This window comes from Sapajus apella, unplaced genomic scaffold, assembly GCF_009761245.1.
Source record: "Sapajus apella isolate SASKATOON/1434 unplaced genomic scaffold, GSC_monkey_1.0 scaffold205, whole genome shotgun sequence".
Lineage (NCBI taxonomy): Eukaryota > Metazoa > Chordata > Mammalia > Primates > Cebidae > Sapajus > Sapajus apella.
In genome coordinates this window covers 169,077-192,567 of record NW_022437145.1, presented here as the reverse complement: position 1 = coordinate 192,567, position 23,491 = coordinate 169,077, and the positions used below count along the sequence as shown (strand labels likewise).

Below are 23,491 nucleotides of genomic sequence, written 5' to 3'. Positions count from 1 at the left end.
CATAAACTGAGCAAGGACAGATACATGTTGGGTTAGTGGGTGGGAAGCCAGGAAGGCATACTATCCTCTCCCTTATGAGAGGTACACAGTGGCTCATCTGGGGCTGATCCCCTAATCAGGGGACAAAGTATCCTTGCACAGGCACAAACGCCCATCACAGCTCTCCTGAGGCTTTCATACTGTCGCCTGCTTTGGTCCTCACTACAAGGGCAAGGAAAAGGTGATGGGTTCCCTTTTGGACACTTGCCTGTGAGATGTGGAGGGGAGCTGGACATGCAGGACCTACAGCCCAAAGACCTACAGGTGAGTGTGAAAAGCAAGGGAGCTGATGAGAGTGGATATGGTGAAAGGGAGACCCTCAGGGTCTCCTTGCCTCAGGGGCGGCCACAGGAAGTACCCATGTCAGGGTGCAGACAGTAGCAAAGCCAGGCTTCCGGTGCTCATCCAGCTCTGTGTTCCTCCTCCTGGGCTGCCTCGCGTCCCTGTCTTTTCATCAGCACAGGGTCATCTCAGCCTCACACTCCATTCTGTACTGGCCTCAGGTGTTCCTCCTGCAGGAGACACTGGGCTTTTCCCTTCACAAGGAGGGAGGAGAGAGGGCAGTGTGGCAACCATACTGTAGTTACCACTGTCCCCTCAGTGTCTCACACAGCGAATGTCAGAGAGTATGGAGGGAATGAGTGATGTAAAGCTTCGCAGCTGGAATTCTCCAGAACTTGGCAGCAAGGAGGACACAGCCTGATCAGAGACATGAGTATGCGCTTATTCTGTCCCAAGGGCATACTGAAGAACAGACAAGGTAAGAAGAGCAGGGCAAACCTGCAGATAGGGATCTTCTGCTAAAACTCTACCATGAGCCCACATATTAAAGCTGCACACTGGCCCCACTGTGTCATCTCCTGGTCACTCCTGCATCACTTGCCTGGCTCTGTTCCACTTTTGGCTGAAGCTCCCTGCAGCCACCAGGGCATCCAACACCTTCCAGTTACCACATCCTACTATTATTCCTGGCCCTCATCTTACTGGGTGTCCCTGCAACAATCTCCCCTCCTCAACCCTCTGCCCTTGCTCCTCCAACACTAAGCCTCTCTGTCTCCTCAGACCTTTCCAACTGCTCCTCTCAGGCAGCCTCTGCCCCTAACTCCTCGTCTTCTATCTGTTCATTTCTGTGTGCATGTACAGTGGCACGATCACAGCTCATTGCAGCCTCGACGTACATCCCAAGCTCAAGTGATCCTCCCACCTTGGCCTCTCAAGTAGTTGGGACCACAGGTGCACGCCACAAAGACCAGTCAATTTTTTGAATTTTTTTTTTGTAGCAATGAGTCTCCCTGTGTTTCCCAGCTACTGGGAAATTCCTGGGCTCAAGCGAACTTTCTGCCTTCACCTCCCAAAGGGCTGAGATTACAGATGTGAACCATTGTGCCAGCCTCTATCTGTTCTTTTATTTTTATTTTTTTTTGAGACAGAGTTTCACTCTTGTCACCCAGGCTGGAGTGCAGTGGCACAATCTCAGCCCACTGCAACCTCCACCTCCTGGGTTCAAGTGATTCTCCTGCCTCAGCCTCCCAAGTAGCCAGGATTACAGGCGTGCGCCACCACACTCAGCTAATTTTTGTATTTTTAGTAAAGATGGGGTTTCGCCAAGTTGGCCAGGCTGGTCTCGATCTCCTGACCTCAAGTGATCCACCTGCCTTGGCCTACCAAAGTGCTGGGATCACAGGCATGAGCCACTGCACCCAGCTTATCTTTACATGTGGGTGTTCCTCTGAATGGCCCTGAGGGTCTTCTTTTCACCACATCCACTCTCATCAGCTCCCTTGCTTTTCACGCTCACCTGTAGGTCTCTGGCTGCAGATCCTGCATGTCCACCTCCCCTCCACATCTCACAAGCAAGTGTCCAAAAGGGAACTCATCATCTTTTCCCTGGAAAGTTTCTCTTCCTTGTTGTCCTTACCTTTGTTGGTGGCACCACGATTCACGCAAACTCCCAAGGAAGAACCAGGGAACCATCTTAGCTGACTCCTTTCTTCATCTATCAGTCCAATCAATCCACCTTCTACTTTCCTCTCAACTGTCCTTTCAGCATCTCTCATCTTCAATCTGCAACAGCTTCTATTTGGCTTCCCTAACTCCTCTGGGATCCACTCCTTATCTGCCATCAGAGTGAATCTTCTAAACTTTTTTTTGGAGTGCTGTGGTGCAGTCTCAGCTCACTGGAGCCCTGACCCCTTAGGCTCCAGTAATTCTCCATCAGCCTCCCCAGTAGCTGGGATTACAGGTATGTACCACTACGCTTGGCTAATTTTTGTATTTTTTGAAGAAATGGGGTTTCACCACATTGTCAAGGCTGGACTGCAACTCCTGAGTGCAAGTGATCCTCCTGTCTTGGTCTCCCATAGTGCTGGGACTACAGGCGCGAGTCAGCTACCAGGCCTGGCCTGACTCTTCTAAACTTGAGAAGCAGAAATCTGATCATATCATTATTTTCCTAATGCTTTTCACTGAATCCTTCTGATACACTACAAGATCCCCCGGCTGGTATCCAGATCCATCATGGTCTGAGCACTGCCCTTGTGCCCTGGCTCCCTTTAGGACCACTGAAGGCTTATTCTCAAGAGCCACCGCAGGTGGGGCTCCTCTTTGGGAACATCCCTCTGCCCAGAAGGGTCATCTCCTGCAGAGCATCCTTCTATGCAAAGCCAAGACGTCACTTTCCCAGAAAGCCTTTCTTGAAACCCTACCCAACGGGTACCCACTCCCTCCCAACAAAAACATGTTCCTTTAGCTAAGTCTGACATATTCACACTGAACTGTCATTCACTTGCTGATCTCTCTGCCTTTCTATTACAGCAGGAGCTTATGGAATGAAATAAATGATCATATTTCATTGAATTTAAGATGTCATCAATTTTAAGTCTCACCATTAAGTATCACTAAAGAAAAACACTGCCAACTTATCTACAATGTGCCACTGTTTATAGGACACATCCTGAGTATAGTGATGATTTCATGAAAACAAGCGGATCTGAGAACTGACGAGCTAAAGCAACAAGCCATCCTTACATCTATGGAAACAGGCAGAAGGTTGGTCCAGCCACTCTAAAAGAGCAGCGTTAAAGGGGCTTCAACTAGGGTGCAGAACTGGCAAATCAAGCTAAGGAGGTGAGGTAGCACAAGAAGCCTTGTAGCAAGCCAGGCAGCTGCCACCCCCTCACCTGTGATGTGCAGCTGGTGCAACCGGTGATAGGCCAGAGCCGCATCGCGGGCGCTGGTCTTAGCTTGGTCCTCAAAGCCTGCCTCGGTCGCTGGTGTGGCCCGCCGGTGCTGGAAAACTTTCTTGAGCAGCCAGCGCACCAGGCGTAGCTTCTGCAGGCTGTAGCGTATCACGTTCCAGGAGAGGCTGCAGGCCAGGTCCAGGCGGGAGGTGGGCAGTGCCCGGCCCAAAACTGCCAGGCAGGTTTGCAGGTTGGCGGCAGCAGCTGCAAAATCTCCCTACAAAGTATCAAGAGGGTGTTAATGGTCACTGGCCTTGCTCTGGCTTTCTGTTTTGATAGACTTCTATTCCCCCCACCTCCCGTCATCAGAGGGATTAATGTATACTCATTATAAAAATGAGGGAAACTTCAGAAAGCTAGAAGAAAGTAAAACAAAACAATCCACAATCTCAGTCCCCAGAAAGAATCCCTGCTGACATTTTGAGGTATTTCCTTCCAGGCTTTTTACTCAATTGAGATTGTATTGTGTTCTTTCTTTGAGCAACTGCTGGTCAGAGTTCCCTCGCAGTAGCTTTTTTTTTTTTTTGTATTTTTAGTAAAGTCGGGGTTTCACCATGTTGGTCAGGCTGGTCTCAAACCATCTTCACGGAGGCAGTGATCTACCCATCTCAGCCTCCCAAACTGCTGGGATTACAGGTGTGAGCCACTGCACCTGGCCAACAGTAGCTTTTAGACATAAGATGGTGACACAGATTTAGATAAACTGCATGATCCTTTAGGCTTTCAGGGTCTCAAAGTGTGGCCCCCAGAGGCCAGTAGCATCAGCTCTTAGGAGCTTGTTAGAAATGCAAGCACTTGGACCTTACCCCAGGGCTACTGAATCAGAACCTCTGGCAGCCTTCAAGGTGATTCTCATGCCATGCCTGCTAATGTTTTTCTTTTCATTTTTAGGGATAAGGGTTTGCTATGGTGCCTAGGCTGCTCTTGAACTCCTGGGCTCAAGCAGTCCTCCCACCTCAGCCTCCTCAGTAGCTGGGATTTACAGGTATGAGCCACAGCACCTGGCTTCTTGCCTGCTAAAGTTTAAGAATCAGAGTTTTAGGCAAACTCACAGCTAAACTATCCTACCCTAGGATTCAGATGAACTCATCTTTGTCAATCTCGGAGGGTCTAATAGAGAGTCTACTACACCGTTCTCAAGACAACTTGCTTTCTTATTGTTGGGAACTAGAAGGCAGGCTATAAAGTCTTGGGAAACTGAAGTAAATTCTCCTCTTTTCCTCTATTAGGCAGCTGGTATACTATCTGTGCTTTGCTTCCCATATCATTACTGGACTGGACAAGGGAAAAGAAAAGATGTCCTGAGGGCAACAGTCTCTAAGGTGGCTCTATCTTTTCAGCCAGAAGGACCTGCACTTGCAGATCCCAAAAGAGGCAGGTGCTCCCTGGCTCCTCCCCTGCCTTTCTCTCAACGGTGGGCTATTCCTAGGTCCCAGTCTTCGGCTCTCACCCCTCTTGACTCCCCAGTCCAGTTCTCCCTAAGAACACTCTCCTGACAGACACGCTTCCCAGCACTCTGGCACTGCCCCGCCTCAGTCCCCATGGCCTGCCTCCCAATCACTGCTCTTGCTACAGAGGCCTCTCCCAGCTTTTCCAGGCAACGTGGCCTAGATGGAGTCTGCTCCATCTTCCAGCCTCTCTGGTCCTTGCGTCAATGTCACTATCACTTCCTTTCCAAATATTACATTTCAAATATTTATTCAGTTCAAACCTTTCATTTTAATTCCAGTTCCTTGCCATCATCTCTTACTTAGTCTATTTCAAGAGCCCCCTGACTCAGCCAGGCGTGGTAGATCATAACCCAACACATTGGGAGATCAAGGTGAGAGGATCACTTGAGCCTAGGAGTTTGGGACCAGCCAGGCAACATAGTAAGACCTTGTCTCTACTTCAAAAAAAAAAAAAAAAAGTCCCTAACTTGTTTCTAGGTTCCATGAATTTCACATCTCCCTCCTATCTATCCTTCACAGCCACTAGAATGATGCCTGTAAGACACACACCTAAGCCTGCCACTAGGCTATACATCTTGGGATGTTATGCCCTGGGAACAGGCCTCTTAAAATCACATCTATATTCTGAGACCCATAGCCCCAGCAAGGCTGACGGATCTAGGATGGCCAATTAGATTCTCACTAATGAGCCTGCAGCTTGGAGAGGCAGGGAGAGCAGGCTCATGGCTCGCTGCTGCTGAGGAGTGTTCTGGTTCTTGTTCCTCCTGAAATGTGGATATTTAACTCTTCCTTCAATGCTGTGAGTTGCCCCAGAATCTTTTCCATAAATTCCCTGTTGATTTCAAATGAAAACTTTCAGCTGGTTTTCCTACTCAAAAACCTTTTCTGGTTCTTTAGAGAACTGAGAATAAAGCCCCAAATCAGTTCCTAGTGAAAGCCCTCTCCAATTTGGGCCTAGACACACTATCAGCCTTTGCCTTCCTCTCTCTCTGACATATCCCACACTCAACACACCCTGGAACCTGCCAGTCTCCAAACAGCCTGTCTATTCATGCCTTCGGGTTGGAAGGTTCTTCTGTCCTGCCTGCCCTTCCTTCTTGCTCTTGGCAGCCCCGCTCAAGCCCTAGAACCCCTCCCTCAGAACTCAACTTTATTCTTCCTCTGTCATACCAGAGACATAGATCCTCTTATGTCCCTGGAATTAATTATGCACAGACGCCCTCTCCACTGCCCTGTGACTATTCAGCAGCAGGGTCCCCTTTTCCTCTCAGTCACCACAAGCATCTATCACAGGACTTTCTTCACAGGGAGGATTCAACATGAGTTGCTGAATTATTGGTCAAGTCTGTGGAGGATGGGGCAGGGCGGTCACAGAACTCACTCTGGAGAGATCCAGGTCTGCCTGTTTCCGGTGCCTCCAGAAGGTGACCGAAGAGCGAGAGTGTGGCCGGATCACTGGCTCCCCATGGACCAGCAGCTTCACAAAGACGCTCAGGACAATCACACCATTTACCAGCCATAAGAGAAGAGTAGGCATCATCCAGTCAAACCAGCCCCCAGAACCTAAGGAGGAGTGTCTCAGCAGAGCCTGCCAGGAAAGGCCTTGCAGAGCAGCCAGGCACCTGACAGACCCCAGCACATTATCACATGGAAGAGGCTTCTACTTCATTCTCAGAAAGAGGGGCAAGTAATTCTATAATCTAAACAGGGCTAATGACTGTAGCCCTTGTCATTATGGAGCCAAGTACCACAAAAATCTTTTAGCTTGTAAGGGGGGTTAAGGCACTGGTTTTGCCACTCAGGTAAAAAACACCATATCCTCCTTCAAATAGGTACCACCCCTCCACCCCAGGGTATTTAGTGTAAGTTCCTGATTTGTTTTGCTCATTCTGACTAAACTTGGGCTTGCTTTGTTACTTCCAAAATGCAACTTTTTCCAGTCCCTATCAGAAGTAAGCAGGTGGCGGCCCACCATAAAAGCCCCTTGGGACCTGGTAGCCAAGCTGAGAAGTCTGTACACAGGGTCCTTCTGCTGCCAGAGTGCTCCAGCCACGCCCAGGTGATGCAAGGTGCCTCCACCTACCTGACTCGAATGACAGGACACTGCGGCCAGAGCCTGAGAGTGGGTGCTGGTCAGAGTCGTGGGCCCCTCCCCACTGCAGCAGGGAGGTCAAGGGGTTAAAGGAGAGGCACAGGAAGGTGAGGACACACAGAAGAATCCGTGAGCGGTCTACCATGCCCAGTGCCACAGGAGGAGAGTCCGGCTCATCTTTGACCTTCAAAACAAGGCCTCAAGGTTGGAATAAATACTGCATAGGTTTTTATAGCACTTTATAAATACATACATATATTGAGAAATGGTTATAAGGTTTAAATTCAAGTCCATTAACTCAGGACTAAAGCCAGATGGGAACTGAGAAGCCTATAATTCACTAACTGTGCCCAAATATTGGCACATTCACCTGCTTGCTAACTGAGAAAAGTACGTGTTCCGAAGAACAAAGGTAGAAGAGAGATTCTTTTAAAATAGAGCTCTACCACAAAAGAGAACACACTGTATGACTCTGTTTCTGTCTAATTCCAGAACAAGTAAAACAAATCTAAAGTAACAGTAAACCAATGAATCAGTCATTGTCTGAGGCTGGAGAGTGGTGTGGGAAACTACCTGCAAAGATGTACAAAGCACTTTTTGGGGTGATGGAAATGTTCTACATCTTGATTAAACTGATAGTTACACAGTACTGTACATTATGTTAAAACTCTTGGTCCTGTACATTTAAAGTAGGTGTATTTTATTGCATTTAAATTATACCTTGGGCCGGGTGCAGTGGCTCACGCCTGTAATCCCCACACTTTGGGAGGCCGAGGTGGGTGGATAGGTCAAGAGATCGAGACCATCTTGGTCAACATGGTGAAACCCCATCTCTACTAAAAGCACAAAAAAAAATTAGCTGGGCATGGTGGCGCGTGCCTATAATCCCAGCTACTCAGGAGGCTGAGGCAGGAGAATTGCCTGAACCCAGGAGGTGGAGGTTGCAGTGAGCCGAGATTGCGCCATTGCACTCCAGCCTGGGTAACAAGAGCGAAACTCCATTTAAAAAAAAAAAAAAAAAAATTATACCTCAATAAAGTTGATCAAAGACTGTATTTAGTGTGAATCCATCTAAAGGATTTTACCTGTTCTAAAACCCTACCATTGTCTACACCCACCCTACTCCTCATTTTATAGCAGGAGGGCTGGAACCAGATCTCCCCTGAGCCTCAATGTGTATATAGCATGTCACTTCTTTTCAATTTTTTTTTTTTTTTTTTTTTGAGACAGAGTTTCGCTCTTGTTCCGCAGGCTGGAGTGCAATGGCGCGATCTCGGCTCACTGCAACCTCCGCCTCCTGGGTCCAGGCAATTATCCTGCCTCAGCCTCCTGAGTAGCTGGGATTACAGGCATGCGCCACCATGCCCAGCTAATTTTTGTATTTTTAGTAGAGACGGGGTTTCACCATGTTGACCAGGATGGTCTCGATCTCTTGACCTCGTGATCCACCCGCCTTGGCCTCCCACAGTGCTGTGATTACAGGCGTGAGCCACCGCGCCCGGCCTCTTTTCAATTTTTTAAAACCATTTAAGATTTCTTCTGATGACTCAGAAGCCCAGCTAATTCAATTTATATGTCAAACAGCCTGTTGTTACCAAACAGAATCACATTTATAAGAATGTTTCAAAAACAGAGCTTCCTTAGTAAAATAAAGTATATGATACAATAAACAGCTTAGTCAAAAAAAAAAAACTAGAAGGGAACTTTGTGCTTTCAGAGTCAGAAACTGCCAATGTCAAAATACACTACAGAACCCAGTGGTCTGTACAGGTTCCCAGCAAGATCATTAGGTTCAGAGCCTCTCTTAAGTAATTCCATTAAACTACAGTTACCAGGGGCTTTCTTTGACGATTGAAGGTCCTAGGTGAAATGTTATCTGTTAGGCTGCAAGCTGTAAACATTTCTGAAAAGAAGACCCAGAGGCAGCCTCATCCTAAACCAACTGATCAGCCTCCCAAAGTGGTCTTGCCAGGCCCATTAAAGGCAGAGCGAAGCAATGAGGCGCCTCTAGCAGCTCCCAACGCCCCCAAAACAGCTACTTCGAATTCTCATTCTGGATCTGGTACTCATTTCTCTCTGACGGGGCCCATCAGCAAAGATCAGTTAAACCTGAGGGACTGTTTCCCCCACAGAGTCAGTTTTCTTTATTCTCCAGGACCTGGCTAATTTAACAGAATTCCTGATCCTCTCCAGGCTAGGCCCTCTGAACATGTGGCCTGGCCGCTTAACTGTGGCCTCCCAGCTACTTTTTTAGGGGAAATGGGAAAGATTCCAGGGATGAAGAGATTTCAAAAGTCTGTACCTTTGCATCATCCAAAAGAGGGCTTCCTGGCTCAGAGTCAATGGAGTAGGGAGAGAAGCCAGCCTGGGACCCTGAGTCAGAGGCTGGGGGCGACATCAGAAGGACATTCTGATTAAAGTCCTCGATCTTCAGATCCACCTCACTGTCCACCAGACTGCCTAGGTCGATGCCCTTTAGAAGCTCTGCAAAGAAAACCCCAGCTGGTGAAAATGATCTGCTTTTAGAAAGCCCCACCTGGGCGGGGGCTGGGCCTGGTTAGGTCTCGTGCACGTCTGTGGGCCCTGCCCAGTGCCCAACACAGGATGGTCTGACAATCCTTTTCTCAGCGAGCACACTTACTGTTCTTTTGATTTGCCAGCTTCAGCACCATGTTCTCCTGGCGCAGTTTATGATTGACCTGCTGCAAGTATTTGATGTAATCAATGGCCTTCCTCAGAACCCCAGACTTGTGCATCTGGGAAGGAAGACAAGGGAAAACACAGTGAGACTAGTGCAGGCTACAGGGTGAAGAGAGCAGAGCCCTAGCACTTGGGTTGAGGCCATGGCTCTGTGAGGGGAGAAACCAAGTTCAGGTGCTGGCCTTCCCAGTGATTAGCTGTGCTACCAGGGACAAGTTATTCTGTATCTCTGAACCTCACTTTCCTCCTCCTTAACATGGAGATAATGTGAATCGCTGCCCCGAGGGCTAAATGAGATAATGAGCGTAAAGAGCTTAGCCTCAAGCCTAGCAAATAGTTGAAACTCAATAAATAAATACTAGCTATTGTTCCTACTTATAATAGTCTTAGCACCAAAACAAACTTTAAGGAAAACAAATGAAACAACCACAGCATTTTTGGACAGTTATCTTAAGGCCTATATTTTTACTTAAGATGTGTACCTTTCAGATTTGTAGACAAGGAAAATAATACAATTTTCTTTCAAAATAGGGTTTAAAAATAGATAATAGGTTTTAAAAATAAAATCTCCTATTTCTAGATGACACATTCATTGAAACACCAGAAGCATTTGGAAAGTCAATTTCCTCTATTTCCTGTTGGTCAAAGACTCAACGTTTTTTCTTTCTTTTCCCTAAAAGGTAACCCCTAAACACAGCTAAAACTATGCCATCAGCTGACTCCAAGTACACACAGTCCTGTACTGGAAATAGTGAGTGCAGGCATCTTTCTCTGCCTCTGACAATGGGGTCCCCCATCACTGCAGAGCATAGCCGGGAGTCAAAGGTCTCAGTGGGTCACTGCCTTAACAACCCTCACCAGTCCCCTGCTGTTTCTTAATATTTTATAATTTTGACACAAGCACCTCTAACTCGTTCTTGTATTCACTTATCTTGAGCCTGGGACTTCTCTAAGCTTTTGAAGCAAAAGCAGGTAGATGGGAGATGGTGAGGCATAAAACACGATTTTGCTTGGCACCCACCTTGGCATCTGTCCCCATGACCAGGTCTTTCAATTCGATGATTTTGTCATTGATGGAGGAGCGATATCGTTTCTCAATGATATTGTGCGTTGTCCGCCTTTCTCCTTCTTTGGGGGGCTCAAGCTGCTTGACTCCCCCAGGTACCTGCTTAATGGGCACTTTCTCTTGCCCCATCATTACAGGCATTGTGGTCAGAATGGTCCCATTGCTGCCCACCAGGGTCTAGAACAGGCACAGGTACAGAGCAGAATGATCCCTTTGTTAGCCTAAGTAAAGCAACCTCAACACAGACCTGCCCACCCTGGCCAAATGTTGCCACACCTGGCAGTACTTCATGAGATCTGGGACTCTTCCTCGGTTAATCAAGTCAGGCCCCAAGAAGTCTCAGGAGCCACGATACCTCGGTTACTACCTCCCTTTAAGAATCACCATCAAGGCCGGGCGCGGTGGCTCATGCCTGTAATCCCAGCACTGTGGGAAGCTGGGGCAGGTGGATCAAGAGGTCAGGAGTTCGAGACCAGCCTGGCCAAGATGTCGAAACCCCCATCTCTATTAAAAATACAAAAAAATAAAAATAAATTAGCTGGGCGTGGTGGCGTGTACCCGGAGACTGAGGCAGGAGAATCACTTAAACCTGGGAGGCGGAGGTTGCAGTGAGCCAAGATCTCACGGAGCTGAGATCGCGCCACTGCACTCCAGCCTGGGCAACAACAGTGAGACTTCGTTTCAAAAGAAAAAATCGCCTTTAATAAACTACACCACAAGAGGATTAACATGGCTAAATATGTTTTAACTTTTGATCTAGGTATGCCAGAAACAAGTCATATGATTTCTGCTTTGCTGTCAAACTGTTAACCACCTCTAAACTTGTACACGGTGAACCACAAGTTGGCACCAGAGAAAACTCTCTCCTAGTATATGACACATTTTTCCTCTCAAATGACAATTAAGCAAATTACTGCATTTCTTTATACAATTTGGCCATCAAAAAGCTCAAGGGCAGAAGTGACACTCTCTATCAGAGCCATTTGATTAAGTAAATAGGCCAACCATGGAGGTCCCTCCCTTTTATTCTTCATCTCTGTTTTCCCCTCTTACTTTTTCTAATTTTATTTTCTTTCCTTTTTTTTTATTGAGACAGAGTTTTTGAGATGGATTTTCATTCTTGTTGCCCACAATCTCAGCTCACCGCAAACTCCACCTTCTAGGTTCATGCAATTCTCCTGTCTCAGCCTCCAGAGTGGCTGGGATTACAGACATGCGCCACCACATCCTAAAAATATAGTATTTTTAGTAGAGATGGGATTTCTCCATGTTGTTGAGGCTGGTCTCAAACTTCCGACCTCAGGTAATCCGCCCACCTCAGCCTACCAAAGTACTGGGATTACAGGCGTGAACCTCCGCCCCCAGCCCCCCGCTTTTTTTTTTGAGACAGAGTCTCTCTCTGTTGCCCAGGCTGGAGTGCAGTGGTGTGATCTCAGCCCACTACCACCTCCACTTCCCAGGTTCAAGTGATTCTCCTGCCTCAGTCTCCTGAGTAGCTGGGAACATAGGCGCCTGCTACGATGCCTGGCTCATTTTTGTATTTTTAGTAGAGATGGAGTTTTATCATGTTGGCCAGGCTGGTCTTGAATTATCGACCTCAGGGGATCCGCCTGCCTCAGTCTCCCAAAGTGCTGGGATTATAGGCGTGAGCCACTGGCCCCAGCCCAATTTTAGTTTATTTTCTTAAATAATGGCCTCAATATCTAAATGGCCAGTAAATAAATTAAAAGGTGCTCAATTTCATTAGTTGCAAACAAGTCATGCACAATAAAAACCACAAATCTTAAGTTTATAGCTTGATGAATTTTACATATGTACACAATGTATGTAACCACTCACTCAGACCAAGATATAGACCATTTCTATAAGGTTCCTGCACGCCCCTCCCCTCCTTGTCATCATTGTCCTGACTTTTAGCGCCACAGCTTCATTTTGCCTTTTTTTGAACTTCATATAAATGGAAACATTAGCATGAACTCTTTTGTGATAGGCTCCTTTGGCTAAACACACTATTTTTGAGGGACAGCTCCATGTAATTTTATTTGTTTATTTATTTGAGATGGAGTCTCACTCTATCGTCCAGGCTGGAGTGCAGTGGTGCAATCTCGGCTCACTGCAACCTCCACCTCTCAGGTTCATGCACTTCTCCTGCCTCAGTCTCCCAAGCAGCTGGAACTACAGGCATGCACCACTAATTTTTATATTTTTAGTAGAGATGGGGTTTCACCATGTTGGCCAGGCTGGTCTCAAACTCCTGACCTCAGCTGATCCACCCACCTTGGCTTCCCAAAGTGCTGAGATTACAGGCATGAGCCATTGTGCCTGGCCAGCAGTTCTTTTTTTTAATTGCTAGGCATAATTTCATTGTATGAATATATCACAATGTGCTTATTCTTCTGTGGCTGGACATTTGAGTTGCTTCTAGTTCTTGGCTTTTATGAATAAAGCTAGTGCTTCCAAATTTCAATCACCATTTGCTCTATCAGATTCTCATGCTATAGGATGCTGAAAGCAGCTGAGAACCTAAAATTGAAGGATGGGGTGCCTTCCATGTACCTTACCTTGGAGCCCTTCCCTGCCCGGTAGCCCTAGGCCCCTTCAGAAGCCATCAGCAGGACTTAAGAGGTGAATGATCTTATGTGGAGCTATTAGGCAAGAACAAGTCCTTCTGCTATCCTTTACTACCCTTTTGTAAACCCCAGTATTCCCACATCTAACACACATTGGTAATACTTTTTCAAGTGAAAAAATGACTAAGAGGGGTGACATTTACAATTCGACTGATTCATGCTACAGAACTTCCCATACCTACTCAGCATATAGAGATTTAACATCTCTGAAGACTAACACCTCCAGGAATGAAGGGGGAGGGAGGAGGAAGGGGAAGAAGGCAGCTCTTACTGGTACTTGAAGGGCAGCCGTCTGGATAGGGGTGGTGAGGGCGGTTAGGGCCGGGTTCTGGACTGCAGCCATGACAGGGCTGCCATCTGTCTTCAGTGTGGTCAAAACAAGGGAATCTGTCTTGATGATCTGAGGCTGGACCAGGACCTGAATGAAGAAGGAAAAAAAGGAAAAGGATGATAGCATTATCCTTCTGTTTTGCATTCCTTTCTCATTGCACAGACCTTCCAAGAAAGAATGAGAAATGATATAATTTTTATGAAATTGAGAATCATAAAGGTCATTTCAAAAGTTATTTTGTACAGGCTGAATACTGGGTTCAGTGGGAGAAAGCAGGGCTCGCTAAAGAGGGTCCTGGCTTTTCTTTTCTTTTTTTCTTTTTTTTTTTTAACTGAAATAGGGTCACTCTCTGTTGCCCAGGCTGAGTGCAGTGGCGCAATCTCAGCTCTCTGTGGCCCTGACCTCCTGGGCCCAAGTGATCTTACTGCCTCAGCCTCCTCAGTAGCTAGGACTACAGGTGTGTGCCACCATGCCTGGCTAATTTTTTGTAGAGACAGGATTTCATCATGTTGCCCAGGCTGGTCCTGAACTCCTGGGCTCAAGAAATACAGCTGCCTCAGCCTCCCAAAGTGCTGTGATTACAGGCATGAGCCATGGCGCCAAGCTAGGTCCTGGGTTTTAAGGCTAAAAGACTTTCAGGAGGGTGGTGCCAGTGGCCCAGCAGGAACAGAGCAGAGATGGGCAGGGTGGGTGGCAGAGAGGAGAGGGTCTGACTTTGATGGACTCAGGAAAGCCAGAAACACGACTGAGAAGCAAAAATAATAAACCTGAATTTTTAAAAACAAATTACCTTGTTAATAAGAAAATATAGTCCACGATGATATATAACATAAAGACATTTTTTTCTGATTATAAAAATAATACATGCCCCCAGCCAGACGCAATGACTCAGGCCTGTAATCCTAGCACTTTGGGAGGCCAAGACGGGTAGATTGTTGAGGCCAGGAGTTCAAAACCAGCCTGGCCAACACGGTGAAATTCCACCTCTACTAAAAATACAAAAAATTAGCTGGGTGTGGTGGCAGGCACCTGTAATCCCAGTTACTCAGGAAGCCGAGACAAGAGAATCGCTTGAACCCAGCAGGTGGAGGTTGCAGTGAGCTGAGATTGTGCCACTGCACTCCATCCTGAGCAACGAGAGCAAAATTCCATCTCAAAAAAGAAAAAACCAAAAACACCACATGCCCCTCCGCCAATCCAAAAGTAATATATGTTCAGCATCTACAGTAGAGTAGAAAATATGGAAAACATAAAACTATGGAAGCCATGGTGGCTCACATCTGTAATCCCAGTGCTTTGAGAGGCCAAGGCGGGCAGATCACGAGGTCTGGAGTTCGAGACCAGCCTGGCCAACATAGTGAAAACCCGTCTCTACTAAAAATATAAAAATTAGCTGAGTGTGGTGGCACACGCTGTAGTCCCAGCTACTCAGGAGGCTGAGGCAGGAGAACTGCTTGAACCCAGGAGGCAGAAGTTGCAGTGAGCCAAGATCAAGCCACTCCACTGTAGCCTGGGCGACAGAGTGAGACTCCGTCTCAAAAAAAAAAAAAAAAAAACCCACTGTGAAAAAGAAAATTATCTGGGACATAACAATTTGGCACATTTCATTTCAGTTCTGTGCCCATTACATGTGTACGTAAAAGACTGCACCAGCCTTTCCTGAGTGCCAGTGTCTATCTACAGATATGGGACCAGCCAGGTCTCTCTACACTGCTCATAGGTGCATCCTGGTGTCCTACAAGCTGCTTTGTGTACACTCTTGCTGGTCCTTCTCAGTATGTAGACCACATCTTCAATCAAGGACCAGTTAACAGCCCCAACCAGTGCCTCCTTGAATCCCTTCCAGCCACCTACCGGGACCTGCTGCACCTGTGGCGCAGCAACTGTCTGCACCGTGGCCGGGGCAAGGGTCTGCAGTGTGCCATTGGCAGTTTGTGTCAGCACCCGCTGGGCCTGTACTGTCTGCACCTGCTGCTGAATGGTGACCGGCTGTACCTGGGAGGACGTCACCAGGCTTTGGACTTGAGGCTGAAGGACTTGGGAGAAGAGGAGAAAAAAGGCACAGAGATGAGGAATGCATTCTGCCACTGTAGCTGCAGCAGTAACCTGAGGATGGAGTATTTCATAACGATTCCAACTCCCCAGCTGCTGAAGAAGAAGATGTGTGTAGCCATTTACAAGCTGGTTTAGACAACAAGAACATCCCATAAGGGCTGCATCAATTTCTGAGGGAATGAGTACAAATTGTTTCATTACTCTGGGTGCCAAGGTGGAGGAAAGGGAAGCTAATCAGCAAATGACTGCACCCAGCAAGGGAGTTAACAGATGTTGAGATTCAACTCCTCCCTGGGGCTTCATTTCTACCCATCCTTTCTGGACTTCAGTGTATTTTGGAAGGACTGTCTCAGCTTTTTGCCTTTACATCCCCCTCCAAATTCTTCAACTCCACTGAAGAACCATGAGATTCTTTGAAATTCAGGGCAATACTAATCCCACCCAGAGCTCCCCACAGAGTCAGAGGAAAACATGATGAAAAGGCACTGGGATGCAGCACATCACAGAAAGAACAAGCCCGTTTCAGTCATCCATTCCCTCAACACATACTGAGGGCCCAGCATGAGGCCTGCTACTTGAAACTGCTACACCTATATTAAAAGTCATATTCAGTAGTGGATGCTCAGATGTGTGCCAAATGAATAATTCTCAACTGTGGTGGCTGAGATCTGGCTGCCGCTTAGCCAATTTCAAACTTAACTTTATTCAAGCCTCTACCACTACTTATCGGGATTGCCCTGTGTTTACTATGCGTGCTAGATTTTTTTAACCAAGTATTTTTGAAATAGGCACAATAGTTATTAAGCTATTTGAACTGCAGTATGTGACATGCTCCTGCACCAATTCTTATTGCCAGTTATCAGAAACTCATTCAGACAGGGCCATATTCATATACCTGTCATTCCCAAAGAGGACAGAAATATTTACAGTGTCTGCAAACTAGCACATAAACTTTGGAACCAATCAATCCCTACCATATCTGATTTCTGAATCACCTTGAAAGCTGGTAGCTGCATTCTGGTATATCAAAGGCTGCTGGATAATCCTCGTCTGCGGGGTGGTGCTGAATGTTGGGGTAATCATTACCGTCTGTTGTTGCAGCTGAGCTTGAGGTTGAGGCTGGGGCTGGGGGCGGGGCTGAAGAATAGGAGTTGCCCTGGGTGTGGTGGAAACTGAGGTGGGGGAGACCTTGACCTGCAGGGCTGGAGCCTGTGGGGAAGCCGCTGAGGGTGAGAAAGAAGGTAATGGGACCTGGCTAAATGACCTTGGCATCGCAGAGTCCACAGCTCCGCCGCTGCTGCCCCTGCCATTGCTGCTGCCGGTGCTACTGCTGCTGCTGCCGCTGCCGCCACCACTGCTACCACCAGTACCACCACTGCCAGGAAAGGAGCTACACAGCTGCTCTGAAAACAGGTCAGGGAACTCTCCCACTTGATTACTGACAAATTGCAGCATCTCTGTGAACAAAAGAAAAGCAGTAATTTTATTGCTATCCAAAATAGTCACTTGTAAACTTGCTTCAGAAACTAAGGCATGAAAACTCAATGGCTTTCCTAAAACTGTGGCCGAAATGGGTCAGGAAACTCTTTCTTGTGGGAATCACCTGGACCAAGATGTCCAACCAAGGTCCTGGGACAACAGGACAGGATTTTATCTGTTTGATGTTCTTTTCCCTCCTCACTCTCACCTCCAGGCCCTTTCACTCATTTTCCTGATTGTTTTGGTCAATCATAAAAGAAACTTTGTACTTGGTGGTGCTGCTTTGTCAAAGGTACTTCGCGTCTTTTTTTCTTGAGACAGAGTTTTGCTCTTGTTGCCTAGTCTGGAGTGCAATGGTGCGATCTCAACTCACTACAACCTCTGCCTCCCGGGTTCAAGTGATTCTCCTTTCTCAGCCTCCTGAGTAGCTGGGATTACAGGCGCCTGCCACCATGCCGGGCTAATTTTTGTATTTTTAGTAGAGACAGGGTTTCATCATCTAGGTCAGGCTGGTCTCGAACCCCTGACCTCAGGTGATCTGCCAGCCTTGGCCTCCCAAAGTGCTAGGATTGCAGGCATGAGCGACCACACCCAGCCTTTTTTAGAGCTGGAGACGATGAGGTAGCAAGTAGGCAGTCACTGCCCTAAGGCTATGAGTATAGCAACGTTGTCTTGTGAGGCCATCTCCAATCCTAGCACTGCAGACCCTAACTTGCTCTAGCCACTTTCCTCCTTACCACAGGGAGGCTCTCTCTCCAAGCTGAGTAAAGCCCTGGGCACTGTTGGCATTCTTGGAAACACTCAGGGACAACAAAGTTGATGGCCCCTAAGTCACGGATCTTCAGGAGTGGAAAGGATGGAAAGACCACATATGAAGTCCAAGAGAGAAAAGTAACTTGGCCAAGGTCACACGTGATTAGAACCAGTTCTCTGCCTCCTAGCTTTGTGTTCTGCCGCAACACAGTGCATGTGTGTTGCCAGGTAAGGACACAGTAAGTCGGCCCCACCCTGGACTACATGTTTCCGAGGGCTCACGTTGGCTCTTGTCTGATTGTACCGCTTTCCTCTAGGCAAGAGATCTTGGGTCCAAAGGTGTGTTCACCTGGAAACCATGTTCCCTTTTCTAGATCATGTTCCAAGTATCTGGGACCCCTAAATTCCCAGCCCAAAGGGTCTCAAGCCTGCTTCCAGGGCCTCTTCCTTGGTCAATCTTCCCAAAGACTTTCCAAAACCCAACTTAACCCACAACTAACCCCTCGTCTCTCATGACTCCCTTCTTTTCATATGATTGGTCCGTAGAGAAGTCAGGGGCCTCGGCTTTGTCCCAGATATTTTCCAGATCTATAATTCTCTACATTGTCCATGTTCTTTTCTCTTTCCTGTCTCTAATACGATCCCAAGAAGCTACTGCTTGTTCTTGAACTATGGCCCCTCCCTTCCAAACCCTCAAGGCCACATGATGCTCTGATTTGGATACCACAACAAAAACCACCACACCACCACTATTAACATTCCCCCAGCCGGGCGCAGTGGCGCGTGCCTGTAGTCCCAGCTACTCGGGAGGCTGAGGTGGGAGGATCACTTGAGCCCAGGAGTTCTGGGTTGTAGTGCGCTATGCTGATCGGGTGTCTAAACTAAGTTCGACATCAATATGGTGACCTCCTGGGAGCAGGGGACCACCAGGTTGCCTAAGGAGGGGTGAACCAGCCCAGGTCGGAAACCAAGCAGGTCAAAACTCCCGTGCTGATCAGTAGTGGGATTGCACTTGTGAATAGCCACTGCATTCCAGCCTGGGCAACATAGCGAGACCCCGTCTCTTTAAAAAAAAAAAATTCGGCCGGGCGCAGTGGCTCACACCTGTAATCTCAGTACTTTGGGAGGCCGAGGCGGGTGGATCACGAGGTCAAGAGATCGAGACCATCCTGGTCAACATGGTGAAACCCCGTCTCTACTAAAAATACAAAAAATCAGCTGGGCATGGTGGCGCATGCCTGTAATCCCAGCTACTCAGGAGGCTGAGGCAGGAGAATTGCCTGAACCCAGGACGCAGAGGTTGCGGTGAGCCGAGATTGCGCCATTGCACTCCAGCCTGGGTAACAAGAGTGAAACTCCATCTCAAAAAAAAAAATCCCCCAAACCTCCACTCCACCACCACCAGGGTATCCTTTTCAGGTCTCTGATACTGTGCGTGCACGCGTGCGTGTTGGGAGGGCAGAGCTGGGGCATGTTTGTATATCTGACAAACAGAAAGCTGCTGAGTCTGGGTGTGGTGGCTCACGCCTGTAATCTCAACGCATTGTGAGGCCAAAGTGGGAGGGTCACTTGAGGTCAGGAGTTTGAGAACAGCCTGGGCAACACAGTGAGACCCTTTTTTTTTTTTTTAGACAGGGTCTTGCTCTGTCACCCAGGCTGGAGCGCAGTGTCGCAATTTGAGATCACTACAACTTCTGCCTCCCAGGCTCAAGCCCCACTTCAGCCTCCCCAGTAGCTGGTACCACAGGTGTGAGCCACCATGCCCAGATAATTTTCGTATTTTCTGTAGAGACAGGGTTTCACCATGTTTCCCAGGCTGGTCTCAAACTCCTGAAAAGCAACCCACCCTCTTCAGCCTCCCACAGTGCTGGGACTACAGGCATTAGCCACGGCACCTAGCCGGATCTCTTCTCTTAACATAAAACAAACAAACAAACAAAACAACTAAAGATTTTTTGATCAAAGGTCAGTCTCTGGAAATAAATATAAAATTTAAAAAAAAGATTTTTTGAAGCTTACATAAGAATAGGAAAAATAAATCATAAATAAATGTAAATAAAGATATAAAACTGCTGGGGCTTTCTAGCGTGGCCTCCATACGGGATAACTGGAGCGTAGCATTTCAATCTAGGCACCTGAAGTATTCAGTCAGTTAAACCAGCTGGGCAGAACAGCATCTCACAGAACAAATTCCCACATAGTGGCATTATTTACCGACACCTTGATTGACACTCAGCTCTGTCCTCACTCAGCCTTGTGTGAGGGAGAAATGGGCAGATTGCTACAGATATTGCAACTTGTACTAATTCCAATTCCTTGTACATGATTAAACTAAGAAATGTCCTCAAATTCAGCACATTCAAACAAAACATAATTTAGTCCTGACACTCCAGGTACAAAATGATAAAATCCTTTAAGAAAACGATTAAGAGAAGTCTAATAATTTGTTGAACCTTTCAGAATTCCCCCCAAATCCCAACTCTCTGGGAAATCAACAGAGAGGGCTGCTTTGTAAGCCAGAAAAATATCACTCACTGGCCGACAGTTTTCATCCATGGAGAGTTAAAGAGGGCAGAAGGCCAGGGTGGCCTGATAGATGGGCACAAGCTTTGGTGTTGGACAGACCTGGGTGTGAGTCTCCAGAGGCCCACCTAACCAGTGGTGTGAGTATGGCCAAGTACTTCTCTCTACATCTTGGTTTCCTCACTACAAAAGGCTGCTTTGAAAATACACACTTGGCCTCTTTGCTCTGAGGATTAATAAGATAATTTATCCAGAGTGCTTGGTGAAGGGCAGACCCTTATGCAGGTCCCTATTAGTGATACTTCCAGAGCACCCACTACACAGGCACAGGGGCACACTGATCTCATTTTGTCAAGTACACTTGAAACTCTTTTGTGGAGAAGATATGGACTGGTGTGGTGAAGTAACCTACAAAGGTCACAAAGCTTAGTTCACAAAGCCCGAGAGTGTGTAGGCAGATGGAATGCAACTGCTTAAATTAAAAAAAAAAAAAATCCCTTTCAACCCACGCCCAAAAAGCTCCAGTGGAGCCATATCCAGTCAGCCAGGCAGGCGGGTACTGGGCTGAGTGGTACAGAGGGGCTGTTAAGAGGAGCATCTGCAGAAAGGAGTGTTGGGAAGCTCCAGCAGGGCACGCAGAGCCTCTCCAGGACCCCATCTGGTCTGCGGTGCCAGAAAAGAAGAGGCCTGGAAGAAACCAGGGTGCAACTGTGCTCTGTAACTCTGAGCTACACCCCATGGGAACGTCCTAATGGCTCCTCACTGTTTCCTGCTCTGATCATTCACATTCTGTGATTACACAGGCTCTCAATTCCACAGAGAGCCATGAAACCCAGAAAAGCGAGGCCTGGGAGAAGGTACAAGTTTTATGGAGCTTTGAAAATGAAGCTCCAGTTCCTGCGGCAGCCCACAGAGCCCAGGGCCAGAGACAGGCCTCCCAGGAGCTAGGCTGGCACATTTGAGCTCATCTCACTCCCCTGGTCCTGTTTTTAGCTGCTTCTTAAACTTATAGCTAAGTTGCTTAACAAAGTAGGTGAGGCCCCAGGAAACTATATCTGGCTTCTGGTCTCTAAAAGCAACTGACTAAAATTAGAGGTTCCTGTTATCATCCGTACATTGCAAGCAGCCCCATGACTCACAGAGACCCCGAGTTCACATGTACTTTATGGAGCTTGTGGCCTGGAGGTAATACAAATCACTTTGCCCAGCTCAGCCTTGCAGCATCTACCTGAAAATGAGGTAACCTGAAATCCGGTCAGATTAATTCTGATCAAGAATAAAGAATCTGAGGCCGGGCACAGTGGCTCATGCCTGTAATCCCAGCACTTTGGGAGGCCGAGGAGGGTGGATCACGAGGTCAAGAGATCGAGACCATCCTGGTCAACATGGTGAAACCCCATCTCTACTAAAAATACAAAACATTAGCTGGGCATGGTGGCACGTGCCTGTAATCCCAGCTACTCGGGAGGTTGAGGCAGGAGAATTGCCTGAACCCAGGAGGCGGAGGTTGCGGTGAGCCAAGATCGCGCCATTGCACTCCAGCCTGGGTAACGAGAGCGAAACTCCGTCTCAAAAAAAAAAAAAAAAAAAGAATAAAGAATCTGAAGCCTCCAAATGGGGTTACAGTGTCTCCCAACTGCACAATCTATCAATAATCCTTTAATAGGTATTTGTTATCCAGCCCTTTTGGTGCTGGGAACCTAGTTTACAAAGGTCATTTATTCTTATATTTTGTATGTATTATGCATCTTGTGTTAGACAATGTTTTTAATACTTTTTTTAAGATAAAGTCTCACACCGTCACCCAGGCCTGCAGTGGTATGATCTTTGCTCACTGCAACCTCCACCTACTGGGTTCAAGTGATTCTCCTGCCTCAGCCTCCCAAGTAACTAGGATTAGAGCCATGCCCAGCTAACTTCTGTATTTTTAGTAGGGACAGGGTTTCACCATGTTGGCCGGGCTGGTCTTGAACTCCTGACCTCAGGTGATCTGCCCACCTCAGCCTCTCAAAGTGGTGGGATTAGAGGTGTAAGCCACCGCACCCACCTCTGTTTTAAATCATTTGTTAAAATCATAAAAGTAATATATTCACTAAAGAAAAATTTAGGCAACATATAAATGAAAAGAACAAAAATTAAAACCATCCAGCAATTCCACTACTCTTGAGTCATTCATTGTCAATGTTTTAACGTGTGCCCTTCTACACTTCTTCCTCTACAAGGCTTGCTTGCACACATAAGCATGCATACATGCATGCAAATGGTTTTACAAAAATGAGATCACACTGAATATGTTACTTTGCACCTTGCTCCCTTTGCTTAATAAAATGTGAAGAACGTCCAGTGTCAACCATTATGAACATTATCTTTCTCAGAGTCCCACAGCATCATGTTGTATGCCATCGTACAGTATTAGCGTATTAAAATTTGTTTAATTTATTCAATGATGATGGATGATTGCCTTCCATTTTTCACCATTATCATTATTACTATTTTTTTTTTGAGACAGGGTCTTGTTCTGTTGCCCAGGCTCAAGGGCAGTGATGTGAGTGTGGCTCAATGAGGCCTCTACCTCCTGTGCTTAAGCCATTCTCCCACCTCAGCCTCCCGAGTAGCTGGGAGTACAGGCATGCATCACCAAACCTGGCTAACTTTAAAGAAACCTTTTTTTTTTTTTTTTTTTTAAAGAGACAGAGTCTCCCTATGTTGTCCAAGGTGGTCTCAAATTCCTGGGCTTGAGCGATCCTCTTTACTGGCCTCCCAAAGTGCTGGGATTACAGGCATGTGCTACCACACCCCGTTATTCAGCATTATTAACAACTCTTTTTATCCCCCACTTATCTGACTATGTTCTTAGGATAAATTCCTAGAAGTTAGATGGCTGGGTCGAAGGACCAGTATACGTGCTTTGGAAAGGTTTCAAAAATCTATGCTCCTGCTAATGTTTCCCCACAGCCATTTCTGTCAATCTGATAATGGAAAAAACCGACATGGAATTGTTTTGTCTTGCATGACTGAGTACTAACTGAGGCCAAAAGTCTTTTTTTTTTAAATCCCAATTTTATTGAGATTTGTATTTCTTCCTTGGTAAACTGCCTGCTCTTGACCTTTGTCCATTTTTCTATCTGGCTAT

At 47.0% G+C, this 23,491-nt stretch overlaps 1 protein-coding gene and 1 long non-coding RNA gene across 3 annotated transcripts in view; one reads left to right on the top strand and one right to left on the bottom strand.

Annotated features, from left to right (window-relative positions):
• The window catches only part of SREBF2 (sterol regulatory element binding transcription factor 2), a 75,982-nt gene that overhangs the window by 22,831 nt on the left and 29,660 nt on the right, over window positions 1-23,491 (bottom strand). The window contains exons 2-10 of one of the 2 annotated variants that reach the window (XM_032270163.1): window positions 16,578-17,060; window positions 15,403-15,584; window positions 13,489-13,635; window positions 10,543-10,764; window positions 9,463-9,577; window positions 9,124-9,305; window positions 6,813-7,005; window positions 6,111-6,292; window positions 3,219-3,495 (exon numbers count right to left, since the gene is read on the bottom strand). In XM_032270163.1, the coding sequence (XP_032126054.1) occupies window positions 3,219-3,495; window positions 6,111-6,292; window positions 6,813-7,005; window positions 9,124-9,305; window positions 9,463-9,577; window positions 10,543-10,764; window positions 13,489-13,635; window positions 15,403-15,584; window positions 16,578-17,060 (1,983 nt within the window). The remainder of the gene's footprint in view (window positions 1-3,218; window positions 3,496-6,110; window positions 6,293-6,812; window positions 7,006-9,123; window positions 9,306-9,462; window positions 9,578-10,542; window positions 10,765-13,488; window positions 13,636-15,402; window positions 15,585-16,577; window positions 17,061-23,491) is intronic. The other variant, XM_032270164.1, reaches the window with a different exon arrangement.
• Window positions 1,481-23,023, top strand: LOC116544069. Its single transcript, XR_004265798.1, has 4 exons — window positions 1,481-1,501; window positions 5,095-5,100; window positions 13,909-13,918; window positions 22,923-23,023. It is a non-coding gene; the product is annotated as an uncharacterized LOC116544069 (long non-coding RNA).